At 39.1% G+C, this 24,715-nt stretch overlaps 1 protein-coding gene across 1 annotated transcript in view; it reads right to left on the bottom strand.

Annotated features, from left to right (window-relative positions):
• The window catches only part of ptprq (protein tyrosine phosphatase receptor type Q), a 173,279-nt gene that overhangs the window by 72,866 nt on the left and 75,698 nt on the right, over positions 1–24,715 (bottom strand). Inside the window, exons 24-31 of the mRNA XM_048607916.1 lie at positions 22,049–22,169; positions 20,127–20,287; positions 16,616–16,758; positions 15,962–16,130; positions 12,364–12,515; positions 11,713–11,854; positions 8,602–8,871; positions 6,085–6,417 (exon numbers count right to left, since the gene is read on the bottom strand). Coding sequence (XP_048463873.1) covers positions 6,085–6,417; positions 8,602–8,871; positions 11,713–11,854; positions 12,364–12,515; positions 15,962–16,130; positions 16,616–16,758; positions 20,127–20,287; positions 22,049–22,169 — 1,491 coding nt within the window. The remainder of the gene's footprint in view (positions 1–6,084; positions 6,418–8,601; positions 8,872–11,712; positions 11,855–12,363; positions 12,516–15,961; positions 16,131–16,615; positions 16,759–20,126; positions 20,288–22,048; positions 22,170–24,715) is intronic.

Raw genomic sequence — 24,715 nt, 5'->3', positions numbered from 1 at the left:
GACAGAAATGAGTGAACAGAACAGTGATTGAGTTGTGCATGTGCAAAGCAGCAGTAAGGAGTGTTAATGGAACAAGTATGCTCAGAGAATGTTAGGAGTGGAGCGATTGATGAAGACTGGTAAGAATGAAACAAAAGTCCAAGAGGTTCTTGAGAATGAAGCACCAATCGTGCAAAAACTGGTTGGATGGATTACAAACAATGTGTAAGTTTAAATAGATTTTACAAGTCATTTAAGTTCCTCCTGCTTTTAATTGTATTTTACCTGCATAAAGTCAACAATGTGAGGAAATGATAAGGTTCCTTGGCCAAATACAGTTCTAACTTCCTGTCCTGGCTATAAAGCCCCTTTAATGCATAAGAATCCATCCCTCTCCTTTGATATTAGCAAACCCCACAAACTAGACTTCTTCTGTTTGACAACATTTGGCACAATTAAAAAACCCAGACTTTCCTTCATTTCATTTACAATGGCCAACATATACTGGGCACTAGAGAGGTATCCCTCCCATCCTTAAACCTCTTTGACCACTGCTTACAAGATGATATGGTTGATGAGTCCCTTAAAGCTGCAGGTCAGTAACTGGGTGTACGTACCATCACCCTGAGAACACAGCCATAAACTACCACTCCTTTTCTCTTTTTATTTAATCCTGAGGAAGATAATAGCATTTTCAGTGTCTGCCATCTTTCTTTTCTGCAGTTACAGCACAACAAAAAGGAGAATGATAATGATTTGGAAATGGTCGAGGAAGAGCTCTCTGCATTTGAAGATAATAGTGGGGGATAGGGATAAAGACTGGTCTATCCACTAATTCTAGTTGTTGTATCCTGCTGCGTCCTCCTTTGTACCAATTGTTTCCAATTTACCACTTGGTTCCTCTCTTCCAGCACTCATCTGAAGGAGTGAAATCAAAAGTATTGAGGAATTAGCAGCTAGTGATTCACTGAGCAGAAATGACAATGGAAAATGATGTATCCCTTTTCACAGCAAAGGCTGAGGAAACAGCTGCCTATAGGATCACACATGGGATCCAAAACTAATTGGTACTCGACTGAAAGAAGGCTGCTTGAGAAATACTTTACTTACACAGGGAGACAACTGTGCATTGATTGTAGTCATACCTAGCACAAAACAAGCTATTTTTGGTTGTTGGAGGTTAACTACCTCAGCCCCAGGTATTCACTGCAGGAGATCCCCAGGGCAGTGTCCTAGAATCAACTATCTTCAGCTGCTTCAATGACCTTCCCCCCACTTTATGTTCAGAAGTGGGCACATTTACAAATGATTGCATGTTCAGCACTATTCATGGCTCCTGAGATACTGAAGCAGTTCTTGTCCGAATACAATAAGGCCTGGACAACATTCAGGCTTGGGCAGATGAGTGACAAGCAACAATTTTGCTGCACAGTTGCCAAGTAATGACCACCTCCAACAAGAGAGAACACAACCATTGTCCTTGACATTTAATGGTATTACTGGAGGTACATTCCTCATCATCAACATCCTGGGGGCTTACCATTGATCAGAAACTGAAGTGCCCCAAATATCTGAAAGTTGTGTCTATAAGAGCAGGCCAGAGGCTGAGAATTCTGTAGCAAGTAAACCATCCTTTGAATCCTCAAAGCCTGCCCAACATCAATAAGGCATAAGGAAGAAGTGTGATGGAATACTTTCCACTTGCCTGGGGGTCTGTAGGTTTAACAATACTCCAGAAGCAATCCAGAACAAGGCAGCTGCTTGAGGGCACCCCATCAAATGTCTTCAACTTTTACTTCCTCCAACCCAACACAAAGCGACAGCAGCGTGTATCATTTAAAAGATGCACTAGAATAACTTAATAAGGCTCCTTCAACAGCACCCTCCAAGTTAGAGATTTATACTATCTAAAAGGACAAGGGCTGCATATACGTAGAAAAACCACCAGCTGCAAGTTCCCCTCCAAGGCACACCATCCTGACTTGGTATTTATCAACAATCCTTCACTGTCACTGGATCAAAATCCTGAAACTCACTCCCTAACAGCACCCACATCACAAAGACTGCAGTGATTCATGAAGGCAGCTCAGCACCGCCTTCTCAAGATCAATTAGAGATGGGCAATAAATGCTAGTCTGGCTAGTGATGCCCAAATCGTGTGAATGAATAAAATAATTTAAAAAGTAAAGATTCTGAGGACAATCACCCAGATATGCAATGACTGACAAGTTTTGGCTTTTGAATTGGCAGTTCACACTTGTTGTAAATTCATGGAAGTTGTCATCTTCGCAAGCACCAATACAACAGATTTTCAACTAAAAAGCAATCAAGGACACGTTGGTTTCTTGATGGAAGTTTGGAGGAAATAGGGGTCGAATAGAAAGCATCATTAATCGTAGTTTCCTACCACTGTCATTTGACTTGATATTACACTGCTCCCTGGAGCCATAAATCCGTGGCCAAGGAGAATGCAGTTGCTGAAATGCATCTCCCTAGCAGCACCAAATAGTATTTCTCTGGTGCTCCCCCTCTGACCACTTTGAACATGCAAGACAAGACCAGTTTGCCTTACAACAGCCTCAAGACTGCTGTAGTGTGTCAAACCAGAGGCCTGATGCTATGAGATTAGGGCTGTTTCAGTAGAAACTTGTAGTGCAGGAGTAATCAAACATCTCCTGAATTCCAAGGCCTCTGGTGGAACTTTGAAACTAGGATACCACAATACGTGATAAGAAGGGTCATGTAGACTTCTGGGAGAAACATAGTGTTCAGAAAAAAATAGAATGAGTGTCTGAAAATGTTGAATGAAAACAGACTTTGCACTTATATTATACTCAACATTCATGGAAGGTACAGTTGTACTGAAAAGGAAGCACTCATTTGGTGACGATAAATTACTTCAGATGACAATTTTTTTTTGCAAAGTCACAGCAGGTTACATAGGATAGATGTGCTGTCATGTGTTTCTTTTGAAAGAGTTCCCTGTTAGCTGCTGGTTGCAAAAAGAAATTAATGCGCAGTGTCCAAGTAGTCTAAATCACAAATATAATACTTTTGAGAGTATACCTCCTTTGCACCCATTATTAACTATTCCTCTGAGTGGATGTCATCCTGTTGTCATATTCTCTTTATAAAGTTTAGGATTCGTTGCAGCCAATGTATTGTCTGCAGTGTGCAGCCCTCCTTTGACAGCACCTTCCAACTCTGCAACCTCTACCCACTAGAGGACAAGGGCAGTAGATGTATAGGAACAGCATCATCTGCAAGGTTTCCTCCAAGTCACATACCACCTTCACATGGAAATATATCATCGCTCCTTCACAAGGTCAAAATCTTTGAACTCCCTTCCTAACAGCACTATGGGTGTCTCTACACCCCAAAGACTGCAGTAGTTCAAGAAGCCTTCCTTTCCAGGATAATTAGGGATGGGAAGTAAATGCTGGCCGAGCTAGTGACACCCAGATCCCATAAATTAATTTAAAAACTAGAAAAACTTTGAAGGATGCACCAGCAATTTCTAATTTTGGAGACCTCGTATGAACTGTTCAAGCAGCAGAGGTTCACTTTCAGAACTCCAATGGTCCTTTTATCCATCAGCCTGGAAACTGCATGTGTGTCATTGTACAATTCCTCTGCTTCTATTCAAGATAGTCAGATTGAGTCATCGACGATGACAATAGATGGCACAGCTTGTTGCCCAATTATCAGCTGTTGACAGAAAAACAGAAATTGCTGGCGAAACTCAGCAGTTCTGGCAGCATCTGTGGGATGAAAGCAGAGTTAGTGTTTCGAGTCCAATAATTCTGTTGTTAATCTGTTAATCTGTTGTTTTGTTTTATTCCTTAAGAAAAAGAGAAGACCAAATGCCACAGAAGAAAAGCAAATGGCAACTTCCCATATATTGGACATATAATGTGAATGAAAGAACTCCTCTGGTATGGAAAAGGACCATTTAGCCCTGCACCAACTTTCTGAAGAGCATCCCACCCAACTCTATCCCTGTATTTTACCAGGGCCAAACCACCTAACCTGCACATCTTTGAATTGTGGGAGGAAACAGGAACACCCAGCAGAAACAGGAGAACATGCAAACTCCATATAGACAGTTGCCCAAGGCTGGAATCAAACGCTGGTCAAATGGGTCCCTGGTGCTGTGAGGCAGCTGTACTAACTACTGAGCTACGGTGCCTCCCAAAGTGGTCCTCTTCACAAAGCTAAATTAGACAGCTCTTCTTCTGTAGCCTGGCATATCCTGTTTCCCGAATTACATTGTACAGATCCTGGGGCATCTTCAAATGAGTATAACTTTTCAAGAAATTGCAGGTAAAGCAGAAGTTTTTGCAGGAGTTTCACAGAAACAGTGAACAAAAATCAAGGAGATTTGAGCACAGTGCAAACTTCTTTGAATTTTGGTACTGAGAAGTTCGCATTTCATTTTACTTATGTTCATAGAATCCCTACAGTGTAGAAGCAGGCCATTCGGCCCATCAAGTCCACACCACCCCTCTGAAGAGCATCCCACCCAGACCCCTACCATATTCCTGTAACCCAGCATTTTCCCATGGCTAATTCACCTAAACTACACATCCCTGAACACTATGGGCAATATAGCATGGCCAATCCACCTAAACTGCACATCTTCGGACTGCGGGAGGAAACCAGGGCACCCGAAGAAAACACACACTGACACGGGGAGAATGTGCAAACTCCACACAGATAGTTGCCTGAGGCTAGAATTGGACCGGGGTCCCTGGTAATGTGAGGCAGCAGTTCTAACCAATGAGCCACCATGACAGTGTTGCATCAGTCTAAACTTATAGCAAGTCCAGGCCTTTCTAATTTTCAAAACACAACTAATTAATAAAATGCATGTGAGACAAACATCTTATATCAAAATATGCTTTTTGTTTTACTGATACTGTAGACTTACTATACCATAGGACTGCTCTCTCATTAGACAGAGATGATTGGTAGTGGCCTAACCTGAGGGTCACCACCCATCAGCTGAGGGAAGAGATTGAGAAGGAGAGTCCTTCATTGTTATCTCAGCTGATATGGAAGTAAACCCAACCTGTTGGCGTTACTCTGCATTACAAGCCAGCCATCCAACCAACTGAGCTAAATGACCCCCATTATTTACTAGATAACATAGAAATATGCTTAGTATTACTTCTTTTGGAAGAATTTCAATGAACTTTGTTTGGCACACCAGGAACTGCCACAGTATGATTTAAGGTAGTTTTAAATCAAGTTCAGTAAGTACTGGTGAAGGATACTGCCAAACTGTCTCCTTATAAATCATATTAATTTGTCCAGTAAGAACTCTCTGTCTTCATTTTCTCATTCCTGGATAAGCTGTTCACTTCCTGTTCTGAACACTGTTCTCTGCTTTCCACAATAATGAATTTTCTGTAACTAATAACCATCATTTCCTGATTATCATGCCTCTATTGCTGCATTGGAATTTGGGTTTAACAAAGGTCAAGGCTGTCTTTACTGCTTTCCTTCCATAAGGCAGCAGAAGCTGTAGCTAGAACAGGTTAAACGTAAATCTGGATATCATATCATTTTGTGGCTCATCCTCACAACATGTAGTTTAGAGAAATCCATTAATAGACAAGTTATGCTTGTCACTTAGGTTGAAAACCATTTGAATTTGTGTCAATCTTTTCAGGAATAAATGCATACTATTTTCATCAGAGTTACATCTTTTTCATAAATATACTGTCAAAAGTTAAAGATAAATTCATTTCTTTTGTATTTTCAAACATAGAAGAGTGACTTACCACATAGAAATACAGTATGCAAACATACAAAACAGGCATACAGAGCCATTTTACAAAATGCTTCACTTTGACATAGCTCTTGTTCTCAGATAATATTTCGCACATTGTAAAAAGAAGTTAAAGTTATCAAAAATTTGTCATTATAAACAATAGGCTGAAAATCCAGAAGTTTAAATAAATATCATTTTGTCATTGATGACTAAATCATATGAAGATGACATTATTTATTTTGATGCAATATTGAAATTTAATATAAATGAACTATCAGCAAAATGAACATTGCTGTTATAATTTGAGAATTATTTCAATCTATACTCACAGCCAACAGCTGTTTTTGTAGCCATCCAAGTTGAATAGTTGCCAAATCCAGCATTAGTACTAGCAGCAACCCTAAATCTGTACCATCGGAATTTCTTTAATCCGTGTACAATTGCCTCCATGGTGTAATTATCATTATCAATGTTATGATCTTGAGCTTGCTCAGCTTCAAGGCATCCTTGAGTATCCCAGTTCATGCACAATGCAGAGCGTCGTTGTATAATAATCCTGAAAAGCCTTAAATACCCAGGGATAATATCAGGGTGTGTCCACTTCAAAATGACATAGGTTGATCGAACGCCAATTATCTCTAGATTCTTAGGAGCACTTGGAACTGAAAAATACAATTATATTAATCACTGCTTCCTTTTTTTATTTTAACCAGCCTGAGAAAATTCAATAGCATTCAATGTAAAACAGCAATGATGCTAGATTGTCAGTTCCTTCTTCGTGTGTCAACTTAATTCAGTTGATAGCACTTACAACTGAGTCAGAGCTGGATTTAAACCATGTAAAATTAGTTTGGCACTACATTGAAGAAATGTTGCATTGGTGTAGGTGTCACTTTTTTGGAGGTGTCACCTTTGTGTATCTGTGAAACTGAGACTTGTTCTGTGATTCTATTGAACATTAAAGGTCCCATAGTACTATATGCAAAATAAAGAATTCCTTATGTATCTTTACCATCAATCCTGCCTCAATCAGTAGCATAAAAACTGATTAAGTCACCACTAATCCAATTGCTGTATGAATATTATTTGTTGCTTTAACAGTCATTCCTTTCAAAAGTAAAGCAATGTATGCAGAGGGCTTTATGCATGTTGAGGTGAATACATACTGTATTCAAAGCAGATATTATCCAATGAAAATCTGTTTTAAGAAAAACAGAAATGACAGATTGCTTGTTTTGTTCAGGTAATAACCAAAATAAGGTAAAGTACAAATTGATGTGTAAAAATGTTCAGGGTCACACATCTTGAAGATATTCAGTCAGCGATCATATTAATTTGAAACACTTGGTAGATTGTGGAAGTTACCTTTAGTATTCAATTGTAAACTTCAAAGGTCTTGAGAGCTTTATCTTACACAATATGTTTTAACGTATCTATGCTGCACATTATATGGAGATAATGGCATGGAGTCCTGCAAACTATTCTCAAGTCCCATGTAGGTACCAGGTTTCAATTATTAATGGCAATGGATGAAACATCTGCAATAAATACTAAGTGATCCAAACAGTAATCTTTAAAGAAATTGCTTCAGGCTGCTCCTGAAAAAGGTATATCGCAGTTTTTTTAAAAAAGTTTTTTGTGGGACCAGAAGGAGTATTTTCTTGCTCCTTCATTCACATGAGTGTTTCTCCCCACTTTAATGTTGGATTCAGGTTTATCTCCATGGGTTTGCTGCACCAGATTGAAAGAGTGAGGAATATGGTAACGCTGATTTAGCACCTATAGTATTTGTCATTACAGGTGAGGCGTGGGCATGATTATAACTTGGGCCTCCTGCCAATATAGAGTCTTCGAGTCATATAGCATGGAACTAAGCCCGTCAGCACAACTCATCCATGCCTACCAGGTTTCCTAAACATGATTGAGATGATCATAGATCATACTCCACCATATGCCCATCCTGCCTTCTATGTGAAAATTATCCATTTTGGGAATAACAGTAAAAAGGCAGTACACATAGCTGATATACACATCATTGTTTAAATACTATGATACAATTAACTTGATAAAAATGAACACATTTTGTCAATTATAAATGCATTTTTGGATCCTTTAAATCAAATCATACAACATATTATCATTTACTTATTATGTGTGGCCCTTCTTACTGATACAATAATGTTGCTGAAGTAATTAAAGCGGAAATAAACACAAGAGGGATTATAACTGTTTTTCTATGTCATCCTATCCAAAGAATCAAAAACATCAATATAACAGTTGAAGTTATACCTAGAGAAGGCATTAACAGAAAGTCAAGCCTTCATACTGAGTATCAATATTCTCACGCAAGACATTCTGGAAATCAGCAAAATAATCAGGTGTCAGATACTGTATATCTGTGAGAAGGTGAGAGGAGGAATTGTTGAAAATATGTTTTGCTTATGAAGATATGGTTATGTGATGACAAGTGGGATGACTAAATATAGTTAATGACCATTAGTCCTTTAGTCATCTGCTGCTACCTTCAGAACAAGCTCACACAGCTTTCTACTTTTACTTGGTAACAACTGTAAAGAGTCTCACGCCATCGCTAACTACTTTCACAGTTGGAACATATTCTTATAAATTAGCATCACCCCAATAATAAAAAAAACATAATGTACCAGAAGGTCACAGATTTAGTAATAAATTGCAATAGTACACTGTAAAGTTCACCCATTTTGATTTTTTTCCTTAAACTGTTCTTTTTCCTACAAAATAAAATTATATTAAAATATATTTTACCACAAACTAAATACAATATTCTGGACATTTTCATGGTAGACCAAATATGATGAAATAAATACCTGATTCCAATAATGTAGTCACAGTACAGTTTTTGCTTTCTCCTCGGCCCACAGAGTTAACAGCCATTACACTGAACTGATAGGATGTATTTGATAACAGCTCACTAAAGGTATGTACACGATCATTGTCAGCAACAGTTTGAACATAATTTTCAAACACAAGTACATAATTGGTGATCATTCCATCTGATTTTAATGGAGGATCCCACTCAACAATGACTGACTGCCAACTTGATGCATTGCACTGAAGATTTTGAATAGTATCTGGAACTATACAGCAGAGGAAACATCATTGTACTTAACACATCAGTAATGCATTAACAAACCAAACAAGCAAATAGTTGACATTTTTATATTTGATTTCTATGTATTGTCTATTTTCAAGAAACATATTGCTAGAATATAACCTGCGGTAAGATTACAAAGTGGGCGAGCAACATTTCCTTTTTTTTCTGAGCATCGTGATTGAAAATCTCTACCTATCACAGACTTATGAAGTATCAGCCTAACAGATGTATATAGTTGGTTGTTGAACAAGGAAATATTGCCTCAATTTTGACTAAAGGCAGAAAGTGCTAGAGAAACTCAACAGGTCTGGCAGCATCTGTGCAGAATCAATGGTTCTTCTTTGGAACTGAACAGGGTTGTAAAATAATGTTGTTACGCTGTTGTCAAAGAAGACAAGGTACAAGTGGAACAGATGGTGAGGGTGCCCAGAGCAAAAGACAAAGGTAATGCTAATAATAGTAAAAGGGAACCTAGGAGCAAAAAAGGTGTTAATGATAGATGTGAATAGTCAAAAATAAATTGGCTTTGCTATGAGCAAACTCATAGAAACAAGATACAGAAATGGGGTGGGGGGGGGGGAGGAGGGGTAGGAGTGTAATCAAGATGGAGGATGGTGTTCATGCTGTAAAGTTGTTGAACTCTGTTGTGAAGGCTGTAAAGTTCATAGGCAGATCTGGGATGGAAATGTTAGTACAAGAGCACGATGATATTGAAACGGAAGCAACTGGGAGGTTGGGGGTCATTCGTACAGACAAGAGTTGAGGTGTTCTGCAAAGTCTTGCCAATACAGAGGAGACCCCGCTGTGATCAACAAATACAACAGATCAGACCAAAAGAAGTATGAGTAAATATCTGTTTCATCTAGAAGATGTGTTTGGTGCCTTGGACAGTGAGGAAGGAAGACATAAAAGGCCAAGTGTTAACTATCTGGAATTGCACTGGAAAATGCCATGGCTGAGGGAGAAAGTGTTAGAAGTGATGGAGGAGAGGACCAGAGTGCTATGGAGGAAATGTTCCCTGCAGAATACTGACAAGGAAAAGGAGGGAAAGTTGTTTTTTGTGTTGGTATTACATTGGAAGTCATGGTGGAAATGGCAGAACACAACCGTTCAAACGCAGAGACTGGTGGGGTGGAAAGTGAGGACAGGGAGAGCCTGATTGTTGTTCTTGTTGTGAGGGGAAGGGGTGAGGGCAGAAGTCAGCTTGGACGTGGCTGAGGATACTGTCAACCACGGTTGGCAGAAGAGTCTGCAGTTGAGGAGAAAGGAGGACAAGTTGGAAACATTCGTATGGATGGCATCATCAGAACATATGTGGCGGAGATGGAGAAACTGTGAGAATGGAATGGAATCCCTACAGGAAGCAGAGTCTGTGCAGTCATGGTAAGTGTGGAGTCGGTGGATTTACACAGGAAATTAGTAGATAGCGTCTACACAGAAATTGTAACAATGAAGTTAAGGAAGGAAAGGAAAAAATCAGATATGTGCCATGTGAAGCTGAGAGATGGATGGAAATTGGAAGCAAATTGATTAATTTTTCCAATTCCAGACAAGAGCAGGAAGCAGCATGGATGATTCTATCAATATACTGGAGAAAGAGCTGTGGGATGGGGCCCAAGTAGGACTGAAACAAAGAAAACAGATAGGCATAACTGGGATCTGCACACATATTCAAAGTCACACCACTGAGAAGACTCAATTAAATTGTGCCTACCTCACATTCCCTGGGGAATGAGGGCAGGGTGAGTAGCTAAAACTTTGAAAACAAGTAACCCGCCTCAACTTATCATCAAAGTAGGAGCAGTGACTATCAGGTTAATGTGCTTCCCACTGTGGAGAGGTGAGAGGTTCATAAACGTATTTAAATTGAGACTCCTGTGATGTACTTAGGTTCTGAAAAGAATTTAACTGCTATGGCATGGGGCTGTTGCTATGCTATAATGCTGCCAGAACATTGCTAATGGAATTGGTCATGTCATTATCAAAATTGTTAAAGTAGGAGGTCCAACATGAAAAAAAAACCTCTGTGGTACAAAAAGCAATTCCTCACTTCATTCTGGGCTATGGTTTTGTAAGAATAGCTTCTTTGTGATTGGGACCTTCAACTCTACATGTGGAAATTAGAAAGTTGATCATAGGCTGTACTTTATTGGATAGGAAGCAAGAAGGAGAAACAGGAGCTCCAGCAAATGCTTAACCATCATGACATATCCACAATGCAGTACATTTGGACTTTTCCAATTACCATGCCAAGTGGTCACTGACCAATGTAGCATTCTTGAGCTAAACAGTTCACCAGCTAGACTTGGCTCCGCAATGCCCGTGGCAGTGAAGTTCTTTGTTTCTTGATCCTTTCATTCAGCAGACAAGAGTTGTCCCTCTATTTAGTATTTCTCTTTCTATCTCTGCCACTTCTATTTAGTGCAGCCCTGTGATTTCGGCAGAGAGGTGATGGAAAGCTGAGTACTTTCTCATGTTCACGCAGTAGCTGTACATTCCTCCAAGAGTAAAATTCTGATATAGGTTATTTGAGATCTGCACCTTAGACTTGCTAATCACCATTCTGATGAAAATTTAGCTAACAGCTTATTTGAACAGTTTCCCTGATTAAATATTGCACATCAATTATTCAGGTCCGAGGAATGTGTACAAATCATGTAAATTAAAGTGCAAGTCATGGCTTTTACAACGTTTATGATTCAGAACTTAGGAGCAATATCTAATAATTACAGAGTTTGAAAATGCCGGAAAAGCTTGATTATCATAAAATATTATCCTTGTACTTAAAATAGCTGTCAAGTAATATCAGCAGAGCTCAACAAACCTGATTCATTTATTTTGAAAATGACTATGTTACTAAATTGATCTCCATTTCCCACTTTTGTAAAAGCTGACACACTGATGTGATATTCGTGCAATGGTTCAAAGCCAGTGAGAGATGCTTCATGATATGATGCTGTTGTATTCTTGAAACATAAAAGAAATCATGAGATTTTTTAGGAGATTTAATTTTACATGCATACTTCAGAATTTTGATTTATACTGTACATTTGAATAGGGCTTGGTTATGTTCTGGATAAAAATAATATTTTTAGCATCTCAGTAAATCACTTGAGTGGAAAATCAAACCAATTATTTGCATTAATTGCTAGTTAACTACAGCTTGTTTTCTTCTGCATTTCCATACAAGCCCAAGAGATATTCTTATAAGCATTTCATGGGATTTCTTTTCATCAAATCAACAAGCCAATGTAATTTCTATTACATGTCAGTGTGAGTTCCAAAAATCAAAAACAGATGCAAAACAGAGGGACCGTTGACAGTTGACAATTTAATATCCATGGTGAAGTGTTCCTTACAAACATCCAAACAGAAATGTTAATTTTATTTATGTTAAACAATACTACCCAATTGAGTCATAAGCAATACTTAACACGAAATAGTAGACTGGTGAAACAAGACTTAAAAGACATACCATAATATATGTGCTTTCTTTTGTGTTGTCAATTATTTTAAAACTGTAGAACTGCACAATACCATTTGGCATAGGACTAGGTTTCCAGCTAACCAAGACAGAATCTGCGGTATAGTTTACTATCACCAAATCTTGTGGAGGAGTTGACGGTACTGAAAAAGAAGTTCAAATCAATCGTGAAAAGCATAAGCATTTAACCTTCTTGCCTGTTAAAGCCTATTACGTGCATAAGGCAGAATCTTAAAGCCTGAACAACATGAGGTTTGGTGAGAAACATGGGAGAATCATGTGTGAAATGCAGGAAGGCCTTTATTGACATTAGAAGCGATTCGATGCATTTTCAAATAGATTTCTGGCCATTGAGATGAGATTCTGACTAAGGTGCAGTGAGATAACTATTACAGAAGATTATTCCTTGTTAACAGCCCTATTAACAACAAATCTCATTAATATGCAGATTCTTGTTCTGCCACTTGCCGCAAGGAAACTAGATATTTACAATCCTCAACGTAAATGTCAAAGTGGCTACTTCAGGTTGCTGCCTGCTCCTCAAAGCCAGCATCTTGGACGCCTGGCAGCCATGTCTCAGGGCAATCCAGGGGGCCTATCACATGCACCACACGAGCACGGATGCTGGCACCTTCCAATTGCCAACCTCTCAGGATCTTCATGGCACCTTTCCAATTCACTTACAGGACACTTCTACGCTTGAAAGCTGCACTTTAGGGTGCACTGGCAACCGGCATTGAAATGCACTGCAAGAATCCTTCATGTGCTGCGATAACCCCTCCATTCATAGATCAGACCATGCTGCATCTCAGAGCTGCTTGTTTGCTCTCTTAGTGCTCACTTATCCAGCACCTACCTGGATGGATACAACATCCCTGCTTTGCCTTGCCTTGCTGTGCCATATCTTTTAGTGCCTCAGCCAGAGCCTAATGGCTCACAGCACTGCTGTACTGATTTGCTGTTCAGTGCAGGCCCAGAGCCTGGTTGCTGTCAATACTTGCCAACAATGATCAGTCCGGGGGGTAGATATCTTGCCGTATACCACAGTGAGACACCAATCTCTCATCTACAGCACATGCCAGCTGCCTGCATGGCAAACACACTGCGTAATTTTCACTCAAATGGCCATGTCTCAAAATATAGGTGTGGTCATCATTGGTTAAGACAAGAGGGGATACAGTCACGCATGGGGCCCCCGTACTCTCAATAAAGGGCAGTCCAGGGGCTAGGCTACAGCCTGTTATCTGGTTGGGTAATTCATAGTCAGGGGATACATCCAACCGCAGACCGGGGAGTGGGCTATGACTATTGCATATAGTCATTCAGGGAACTGCAAGAACAGTGGTCCAGGATCAGGTTAGTTCTTTCCAGGGGGTGCCCATCAAAGTCGATCATAGGGCTGAAAAGGAATCAGTCCTCAGGGTTCATACATTAGTCATTGAGAAGGGAATGGGAAGCAAAAGGGTGGTCCAGTAATAAGGAGAGGGACATTCAAGGCTGGGGTTTGGTAATCAGAGGCAGATTTTAAGGTGGGAATAAGGATGGTGACAGGGGTGGGGGGTAAAGAGTCACGTTATAAGGAGGGTCAATGGCAAGGAGGTAAGGGAATGCCACAGGAGGGGGAACAAATGCTGGCGGTGACCACCATGGCCTACACAGTGTAATGGGAGGAGAACATACTGAACCATAATAGGCATTATCAAAGGGCAATGTCAGGGTACATCGAGCAAAAAAAAATAGGCGGAAAGGCAAGTTGCGAAGGGGCTACAAACAGTTTACAGAGGGATATTGATAGGTGAAGTAGGTGGTCAAAAAGGTGCCAAATGGAGTATAATGTGGAAAAATATGAAGTTGTTCAAGCTTAACATATTGAAGTCTGTGGGGCCTGAAAACATCCTGAATATAGGTGAAAATTTATGCTCTGGAATTAGTTGTGGCCCTAACCAAGTTGCTCCAAATACAACCAAAACACTGGCATTTATCAGATAAGGTAGAAAATTACTCAGCTTCACCTTATCCACAAAAAACAGAACAAATCTAATCTGGCCAATTACTGCCCAACAGTCTACTTTTAAGAATCAGAAAAGTGAAGGAAGGTATCAAGGATTGAGCAGCATTTACTCAGCAATCTGTTCATCAATGCTCATCTTCGGTTCCGTCAGAGTCACACTCAACTCCAAATCTCACTTCCGCTTTGATCCAAACATGGACAAATGAGCTGAATTCCAGAGGAGATATGAGTGAAAACCCACAACACTCAGACAGCATTTCATGGTGTGTGGCATCAAGGATCCTGGCAAAATTGACATCAGTGGCAATCAGGAAAACTTTTCTGATGAAGGGTCTAGGCCCGAAATGTCAGCCTCTCTGCTCCTATGATGCTGCTTGGCCTGCTGTGTTCATCCAGCCCTGCGCCTTGATGTCTCGGATTCTCCAGCATCTGCAGTTCCTACTATCTCTGATTCAAGGAAAACTACTCACTGGTTTGAGTCAGAGCTAGCACAAAAGGAAGACATTTGTTCTTGAAGGCCAATTATCTGAGCCCCAGAGTTGCTTAGGGTAGTGTCCAACCATTCTAATCTGATTCATTAATGCCTTCTTTCCAACATAAGGTCAGAAATGGGGATGTTTGCTGGTGATTGAACATTTTTCAACTCCTCAGATATTGTACCCACATGCAATAAGATCTGGTCAATATTTTAGCTTAGGCTGATAAGTAGCAAGTAACATTATATCATACAAGAGTCCTGCATGGTTTTCAATTGAATTATTATTACTGAGTCCTCCAATATCAACATCCTGGGGATTCCCATCGACTTGACAAGCCACATAATTTTCCAGCGAGTAATTAATCTCCTGTCTAAAACTATCCATATGGCACAAGTCAGGAAGGTGACGGAATTCTTCCCCACTTGCCTGGATGAATGCCACTCAAACTCTCCTCATAATTCAGAACCAAACATTCCACTTGGGCAGCAACCTATCTGCCATCTTAAGCATTTACTCCCTTCAGCACCAACACATTATGTTGGCTGTGTATACCATCTAAAAGATGCACTGCAGCAACTTGTCAGGGTTCTTTAAACAGCACATTGTAAACCTGTGAAGTCTACAGCCTAGAAGAACCAAGGGCAGCTTGGGAACTCCACCATCTCCAAGTCATGCACCATCATGACTTGAGAATGTATTGCCATTCCTTTACTGATGGGTCAATATCTTGGAACTCACTTCCAAAAACCGTAGTGTAGTGTAATTTAACCACATGAAACGTAGAAATTAAAGAAAGCAGATTTCTCCAGTTCAGTTAGGAATGGTCAAAAAATGTTGGCTTTGCTCAGCTGCCACAATTAAATGTAAAAGGAATTACTAAAATCAAAGTTTGCCGAGATGTTGCTTGCAATAATTAAGTGTGTATTTCTTAACAAAACCATTCTGCTGCACAGTGCAATGCTGTTATCCACAAACTAGCTGATCACTCTTTGATGATATATTAATTGATAGTCTATGATAAGCTAAATAATACTTGTCACTAATTCTTGATTAATATTTTTAACTTTAACATAATAGTTCTGCATTGACTCTAACTTACCATCTTCATCAGTGTACACATGGATCAATTCACTTGTCTGAATTTCATCTGCCAGCATATTGGAGGCAGTCATCCATATTTCATAATGGCTGAATTTTGCCAAATTAATCAAAAGTATTGTCACATTTGCATTTTCACCAACACTTGTTTGATCAATATCTGTTATATTCTGAAAAGTAATAGCGAACAACTTGTTACAGGTGTACTTTATTGTACAGCATGTGCAATTAAACAATTAAATTGCAGTTTTCTTTCAACAAATTCAATGCTCTGATTTGATCCCAGTTATTTACAGATATTCAATTAAGTTCACTTTTGAAACATGCAGTTACTACAATTTAATTTTGAATTTTTGTAAGAAAGCAATATAACAAAACATCAGCATGTTTCATAAAGCTATAAATTATAATGTTCTACACTCACAAATGAATGTCAGATACTTATTGCCTGTCCTTGAGTAATTATATAACCCATTTATTTAAATGGGTTAATGCCCTGCTAAAAGACAAATGCACGTCTTATCAAATTGCATGTCCATTTACTTGTCAACAGTAATTTCCAGCCTATTGTAACTTTGAACCCACAAATCTCTTTTTGTTGTCAGTTACTGCTCAATATAAATATTACTGCACATGAAGTCAGAAAATATTGCACCTGAGTAAAAACAGCAGACGTATTCCTGTAGTGAATTGTGTAATATTGAACATATCCAGTTGGTTTGGACGAAAGGTTCCAAAATACTTGAACAGAAGTGGAACTTTTGTTGACATAGGAGATAATGCCTTCAGGGATCCTTGCTGCAGGAAAATATGGATGCATTAATTAAATGGTTTCCTTTCACAAAGATGCTAGATTTATATAAAATACCCAGATAGAGTATTGTGGCTATTTCTAGGAACCACACTTCAGCCAAGATCTCAAGGCTTTGGAAGGGTTGGAGAAGAGGTTTACAAGAATATTACCGTGTGATCCGTTATGTGGAGAAACTGAAGAATCTGCTTTGTTCACCTTGAGTAGTGGAGATTAAGTAGGGTTTGATAGAGGTATTTAAATCATGATAGACTACGAGAGAAGAGATTGTTGCACCAAATGGCCACCTCTTCTGTGAATACTATGTAAATAAGGAATAATCGCATATTTTGGCAGAAGGATCAGCAAGAAAACAACAGAGATGACATGAGGGCAGATATTTACGCAATGCATTGCACTCTCTGAAAGGTGTTAGCAGTAAGTATAATGGTAGCTTTCAAACACAATGAACTTTTGAAAGGAAAAATATGTGCAGGTGTCATAAAAAGGGCAAGTTAGTATTATTAACTGGATAGGTCTTTCAAATTGCCATTGACAGGATGGACTGAACATTCTCCTGTGCACTATCATTCTGGCATCCACTCAACAAAGTGGAAAATTGCCAAGTATGTGCTGTCCACAAAAGCAGAACAACTGCATCTGTTCTGATGAAGAGTCACTGAACTCAAAACATTAACTCTGTTTTCTTCCCACTGATACTGTCAGATCTGCTGAGTTTGTCCAGCAAATTTCTGTTTTTGTTGCAATTGGGTCAATTTTGCACCATCAGTCTACACTCAGTCAATAGCAAAGTAATGAAATATACCAAAAAGCTAATGAATAACCCACTCACTGGCACTCAGTTTGGGTTCCAAACAAGGGCCACATGACTTCAGACTTCATTGCAGCTTTGGATAAAAGAATTCAATTCCTGAAGAGAGGTGAGATTTGGCCTTGACAGCGTGCCGGCATTTGACTAAGTGTGGTGACTGTAGTTCCAGTAAAATTTAATTAAATGGGAATTGTAGAAAAGCCTACTATTGGCCATACCACAGTAAGGAAGATTATTGCAGCTGTCACAGGTCCAGCACCTCAGCTGCAAGACAGCATTGCAGCAATTTGCCAAGTTCATGTCCTAGGTCCAACTATCTTAGCTGCTCCATCCATGACCTTCCCTTCATCATACATTCAGAAGTGTGGAGACATTTGCTAATGATTACAGAGTATACAGTTCCATTGACAACTCCTCAGATAATGAAGCTGTCCATGCAGCATGTTCACATGCAGCAAGACGTACAATGTTGCAAGTTTGGGCTAATAAATTATAACAAACCTATAATCACTCTAATGTCAGGCAATGATCATCGCCAACAAAAGAAAGCATAAACACATCTTGCTTTCATTCCAAGGCATTACTATTTTTGAATTCAACACTATGAACACCTTGAAAGGATCTCCACTGACCAGAAAATTAATGGGATACGTCACACTAGTCCTGTTGGCTGGGAGAACTATGGGCTTTCTATGGTGAGCGACTGAACTTTCTCAATCCCCAAAGTCTTTCCATTATCTCCACAGCACGAGCCAGATGGAATACCCCGTATTTTTCTGAACAAGTGCAGCTCCAATTCTATATGCAGTGTTAATCATGGTTCAGTTTGTAGCACTTGTGCCTCTGAGTCAAAAGATATTGGGTTCAACTCCCACTTGAGAGGTTTCAAAATAAAAATCTAGACTGACTGTGTGGTCCTGACGGAATGTCTGTTCGAATGCCATCTTTTGGATAAGATGTTAAGCCAAAAAGCTCTGTCCGCTATCTCAGGTGGATGTATGAAAGCTCTTCTACTTACACTTTCAGGCAGATAAGGAACAGCAATGGAATTGTTCCTTGCATCTTTGCAATATTTCTTCTTTAAACAACATCCCAAAACACGTTATTTGGGCATTATCACAATTGTAAGACATTGTTTTGTACAAATTGCTGTATTTCTTACACTGCAGCAGTTACGACATATCAATAGTGGCCGGAGGCCCCAAACTGTGATCTTCTAATTACATCATGATTCATATTCATGTCAGATGCCTCATTCGTTAGTCTACAAGATCACAGGGACAAGGGGAGGTGATGACCTAGTGGTATTATCACTGGACCGTTAAACCAGAGATGCAGGTAATGTTCTGGGGATCTGGATTTGAATCCTGCCATGGCAGATGGTGGAATTTCACTTTATTTTTTTAAATCTGGAATTAAGAACGTGATGATGTCAATAAAACCGTTGTTGATTGTTGAAAAAAACCCCTTCTGGATAACTAATGTCTTTTAGGAAAGGAAACTGCCATCCTTAGCTGGTCTGGACTACATGTGACTCCAGACCCATCACAGCAATGTGGTTGGCCCATAATTGCCCTTTGGGATGGGCAATAAATGCTGGCCTAGCTAGTGATGACCTCGTCCTGTGAATGAATAACAAAAAAATACAATGGGCTAGAAGGTTCAAGTGTAATGCAGAATGATGCCAACGGCACAGTATAAACCCTTTCTTTGGTAGTTCATGTCCTATGTCCACACCTTGTCCCACCATGCAAGGCGGTCCACTTAAGTTATATGTAACTAATTCTGTCTCTTTATTGGAAAGAGACGCTCATGGTTTTTTTGTGGACTGTAGCTAATTATCTTACCTAACACTTAAAATATGTGCTTTCAGAGTCCAGCTGTACTAAATGCAAGTCTTTCTTTAGGAATCTCAACACCATCCATGACAAAGCAGCCTGATTGTTTGGTACTCCACTCTCCATCCTAAACATTCACTCCCTCTATCACCAGCATTGCGCAGTCTGCAAGACATACTGCAGCAACTTTGCAAGGTTTCTTGACAACATTTCCCAAAGTGGTGATCTCCATTACTTAGAAGGACTGCACTAACACAGTAACACCCCACTTCTAACCATGCAACACAGTACAAATGTTGTTTCTTCATAAAAACTGAAACACCTGCAGATGTTGTAAATGAAAAACAAAAACAGAAATTGCTGGGAAAGGAGGTCTGGCACCATTTGTGGAGAGAAATCAGAGTTAACGTTTTGGGTTCGATGACACTTCCTCAGAAATTGAACTATTGTTTCTGTATCATTGTTGGGTTAAAATCTAGGAACACTCTCCATAGCAGTAATCAGGGAGTACCATCAGCACGTGAACTTCCACAGTTCAATGCAGCAACTTCTTGATATGGGCAATAACTGCTGGCCTTGCCACCAAATATCCACATTGCATTCCAATTGTATTCTTTAATAATTCTCTACAATAATTACTCATCAATGATGTCAATATTTTAAAACTAATTAGTTATAAGTTTCATAAGTCAGCACAGATACTTACAATTCTCAGATGTTCGAAATGTGACATTATTACTTTTCATTCCTCCATCACCTAGCCTTGTACTTGCTGTTACAAAAGCATAGTATTCAGTATTATTGTCCAGGTTTTTCAGCAGTACAGATGTTTCAGTTTTGTTTAAAACGAGTTGTGTTGTTGTGCTCCTGTAATAGGAATATGTTATTTCTACAACATTACCACACAATTACTGGTCATCAAACTATTCTTAATTTGTTCATACAGAAGGCATCCCTTCACTACAGAATCCAATTGTTTCTTAAATAATTCTGTTGATTCCCGTTTCAGACATCTATTCATAAGTCCATTCTAAGCGTGGTCACTCTTTGTTTGAAGACAACTTATTTATAACAGTCCTAAATTTAGTCTCACCCACTGAAATATATTGTCCTCTGTCCTACTCACACAATTTATTTGAAAGCAATTTTACAGATTTAATTATCTTCCAGGCTATGTTTCTGATGTGCAAAGGGAACCCTTGAAGATAGTACATTCCTTCTTTCCATACCTTTAAACATTTGCAAAAATAAGGCTGTCTACTCCTGTCTGCCTACCCATGCCAATTGTGTTATGATATGGACATGTAACATGAAGTCAATTTTAACAAGTTCAGTTGACTCATAATTATTTACTTACATATAGACAGCAGACTGCATATTATGGGAATGAGCTTAGGACTGCATGGGAAGGTAGTGGGCTCGGCACCCTCACTATTTTACATGTTCCCCCACTGAAAATACACACATCAGTGAGGATATGTAATGACAGCCAATGTCTTGCTATTTGTTACCTCTTGTTATTCCTGTTTCTTTACAAAGCATTTATTCAAGTTGCTTTTACAGTTATAAATTTCTGAAGAAAGGTCCCGACCCGAAACGTCAGCTTTCCTGCTCCTCTTATGCTGCCTGACCTGCTGTGTTCCTCCAGCTCCACACCGTGTTATCTCTGACTCCAGCATCGGCAGTTCTTACTATCTCTGCTTTTACAGTTGCCTTGTATTTAGTGCTGTGTGTATATGTTTAGGAAAAAAAATCAGGATGCCTTATTCAGAACAGATCTGAAACAAATTTCAATCGCAGGGGTGAAATTAGTTGGTTCCTACAATTGTCCGACTGCTGATCTCTGACAACTAGATTTTGTTAGCATCATGTGTGAAACACAGAACAGGTCAATGCACTAAATTACTTGCTGAATTACTGTTACTCATTTCAGTCACTTTACATTTTCACTTCATTTTTCCCTGTTACTTTCCTTCTTTCATTTTGCTACTTTAATGTAGCAATATACTGTCTCGCCCACCCACTCAGAACTGATTTAATGATTCATGAAGAAATACTTTCAGTACTCAGCCTAATTCAGAATTGTTGAATTCTTCTGGTCACAGTACAGGTATGTGAAAGAATGCAGAGGAGCATGTGCCCAAGCAGGAATATGTCAGTATATTTCTGAGGTAAACTTGGAGCCATGGTTCAAACAGATTCTCAACCAGGAGGTTGAACTTTAGTCGAATGACTCTTAACTTGCTTTGATCAATGAAGTGAGTGCTCAATTAAAACTACAAGGTAATCTTCCCTGTGACATCAGAACATTCTGTTTTAGGGAAATGTATACGATCTAAACAGTGCTGCACGAAACACTCTGCAGATTATTTATCATGTTACAACATTGAAAACATAGGTAAATTAGTCCACACTCAGACTACCTGATCTAACAAATAGAGTGTGTATCACTATATCTTTTACATGGGAAGAAACCAAGGGTTAATATTCATTCCAAAAAATTCAAATATTTTGATAACATTCATTATATTTTTATCTTAACAGTAAAATGTTTATAATACTAGGCATACAATTTTGCATACATTAAATGTTATTTTTAAACTTAATAACTATTTTAGTAACTCTTACCAAACATAGACTGTGTAATACAGAATCACTCCATTTGGTTCCATGGGAGGTTTCCATGACAGAAGTACAGTGGTAGAGGATAACTCTTTTGTTTTAACTGATTGCGGAGGAGAGCCAGGCACTATAGATTGTGGGTAAAAAAACGAATCTTCTAGATGAATGTAGACCCATACAATGTGGAAGGAATATTAACAATTTGCTTTTTTTGATTTACTTCTGTGCATTTTAATTTAAAAACCAAATCAACTCAAATTATAAAATGAATTCAAACATGTAAGTTCTGTCAACATGGTACAGGGGAGAAAAACATGTATTATTGTACCCTGAACAAAAACAGAAGTTGCTGGAAAAGCTCAGCAGGTCTGGTAGCATCTACGAAGAAAAATCAGAGTTAACATTTCGGGTCCAGTGACCTCTACTCAGAACATGCACTTTAGGAAGCAATAGGTAGTTTTTTCAAGCAAAGTTTCTTTAAGGACAAAATGTTGGTGACTATTTTGAAACATGGTTAAACAGTTTCCAGATTCAGTTGTTACTAAGCTTCCAGGAAATGCATTGTGACTTGGGGTTGTAAAGGGAATGAACAGCTAAGAAGCAAAGGATGAATGGAAAGTTAAATGAAGTGGGGTTGGGTTTCAACATTTTTGCCTTCTGATTGGCAGTTCAACAGAAATTCAAGTTAAAAAAAAATCTTGTTCTTAATTGAAGTTTCCTGTTTGGCAATCTTCAAACAAATCATGGAGTTGAAGCCATTTTCTAAGAATGGAGCTAAGACTGTATTGCAGTGTGGTATACAATTAGAAAGAACTGAACTAAAGACTGGAAGAGTGACAGACTGCAGATTGGACAAGAGATTTTGCTGCATTGAGGTGATGCCAGAGTCTACCAGACTGATGAAAGAGGTCAGTGAAGGGAATCTCTGGAGACTCTGCACTATCAGAATTGTCATGACCCAAGTGAAAGAAAGTTTGAAGACTTTCAAAGGCAACTGTGTCTGTGGATTTCAATTTGAAATTAACTGCTGGTGAATGCAGCTCAAGAGCCAATGCAATTGGATGTAAAGTGAAAGACATAAAAAAAAGGGCTGATTTGACAAAACTGTGTGATTGCATGCTGGAGACTATCCTTCAGCTGCTAATTGACGCTTGTGTTATGTAGCATTTAGTTGGTATGTTACAGTTAAAGATATAGGAAGTAAAATTATATCAAGTGATGATTATCTTTCTATTGGCATTTAAGGTTTTCTTTCTTTTTACAAAGCATTAGCAATCTTGACAAGAATTGTAACTACAGCACTGCTCTCAGTATCTGCTTAATCATCTGAGAGGTTGTGACAAGTACTATATAAATTTAAACCTTTCTCCTTATCACACGCGCCAGATCAAGAATTTAGTCTAAATGAGCCTCGTACCCCCTTTCATTGAATGGGCATTAATGTTTGCTAAATTTGTTGAAAGTCATTTCAATTATTACATTTTTACTACACAATATTAATAAATAAAAACTGAACTGAAGAAGTCACATCAGACTCAAGATGGTAACTCTGTTTCTCTCTCAACAGATGCTCCCAGACCTAATGAGTTTCTCCAGCACTTTCTGTTTTTATTTCAGATTTTCAGCGTACACAGTATTTTGCTTTTATTTGGATGTTTCAAATGTTGCCCATTCCAGCCATGAAGGATACTAACGTAAAGAAAGTCAGGCTAAGGTTATCTTCACATCTACTGGCAGCACCAAACATAGTCCACTCTGCAGTTGCAGGTTTGCCACAAGCGATGTTAGAATTCTGTAAACACATAATCCTACTGGTTTGGTCACGGTAAAAGAAATGCTACAGAAAGACCCTGAATGTCTCAGGCCTCCTGCTGAGATTCCTCCTCCTCTGCAAGGAACTTGTCCTTTCTCTATTGTCTCAGCTCCATCTCTCTTTCATTTTACAGGTAACAAGAGTATGGCTGCTACAACATCCACAACGTTTTAGAAACCAAAGTCTTCTCCATGTGGAGCACCACACTCAGCCAATTTCATCACTTTTGAACGACTCTGCAAACCACCAAGCACTTGGAAAAATATAGACAGTAGAAGTCAAACAACCACTAATTGAGACCGAAAGAACTGTGGATGCTATAAATCAGAAACAAAAACAGTAATTGCTGGAAAAGCTCAGCAGGCCTGGCAGCAGCTGTGAACAGAAACCAGAGTTAATGTTTCTGGTCCAGTTACTCTTCCTCAGAACTGATGGTAGCTAGGAAAATATCAGTTTATATGCAGAAGATAGGGTGGGGGGAGAGGCTAATGAGTAAATGATAGGTGGGGATAGAGCCCAAAGAGAGATAACAACAGTTGGACAGATAAAGGAGTGGATAACGATCTGGCTAGGAGGGTGAATAGCTGTTACTGGAGACTATTAGTGGCCAATAACAACGAGTGTGTAATAGCAGGCTATGTGATAACAAGGCCTAGTGTGTGGGGTGTGGGGTAGGGGCTAGGACATCGGAGAGTTCAGGCCCTAAATGATTGAACTCGATATTGATTCAGAGATAGTAGGAACTGCAGATGCTGGAGAATCTGAGATAACAAGGTGTAGAGCTGGATGAACACAGCAGGCCAAGCAGCATCAGAGGAGCAGGAAGGCTGATGTTTCGGGCCTAGACCCTTCTTCAGAAA

The sequence above is a fragment of the Rhincodon typus genome, chromosome 18 (genome assembly GCF_021869965.1).
Source record: "Rhincodon typus isolate 14 chromosome 18, sRhiTyp1.1, whole genome shotgun sequence".
Taxonomy (NCBI): Eukaryota; Metazoa; Chordata; class Chondrichthyes; order Orectolobiformes; family Rhincodontidae; genus Rhincodon; species Rhincodon typus.
Note: the sequence above shows the minus strand (reverse complement) of the source record. Positions and strands in the feature narration are given on the sequence as shown.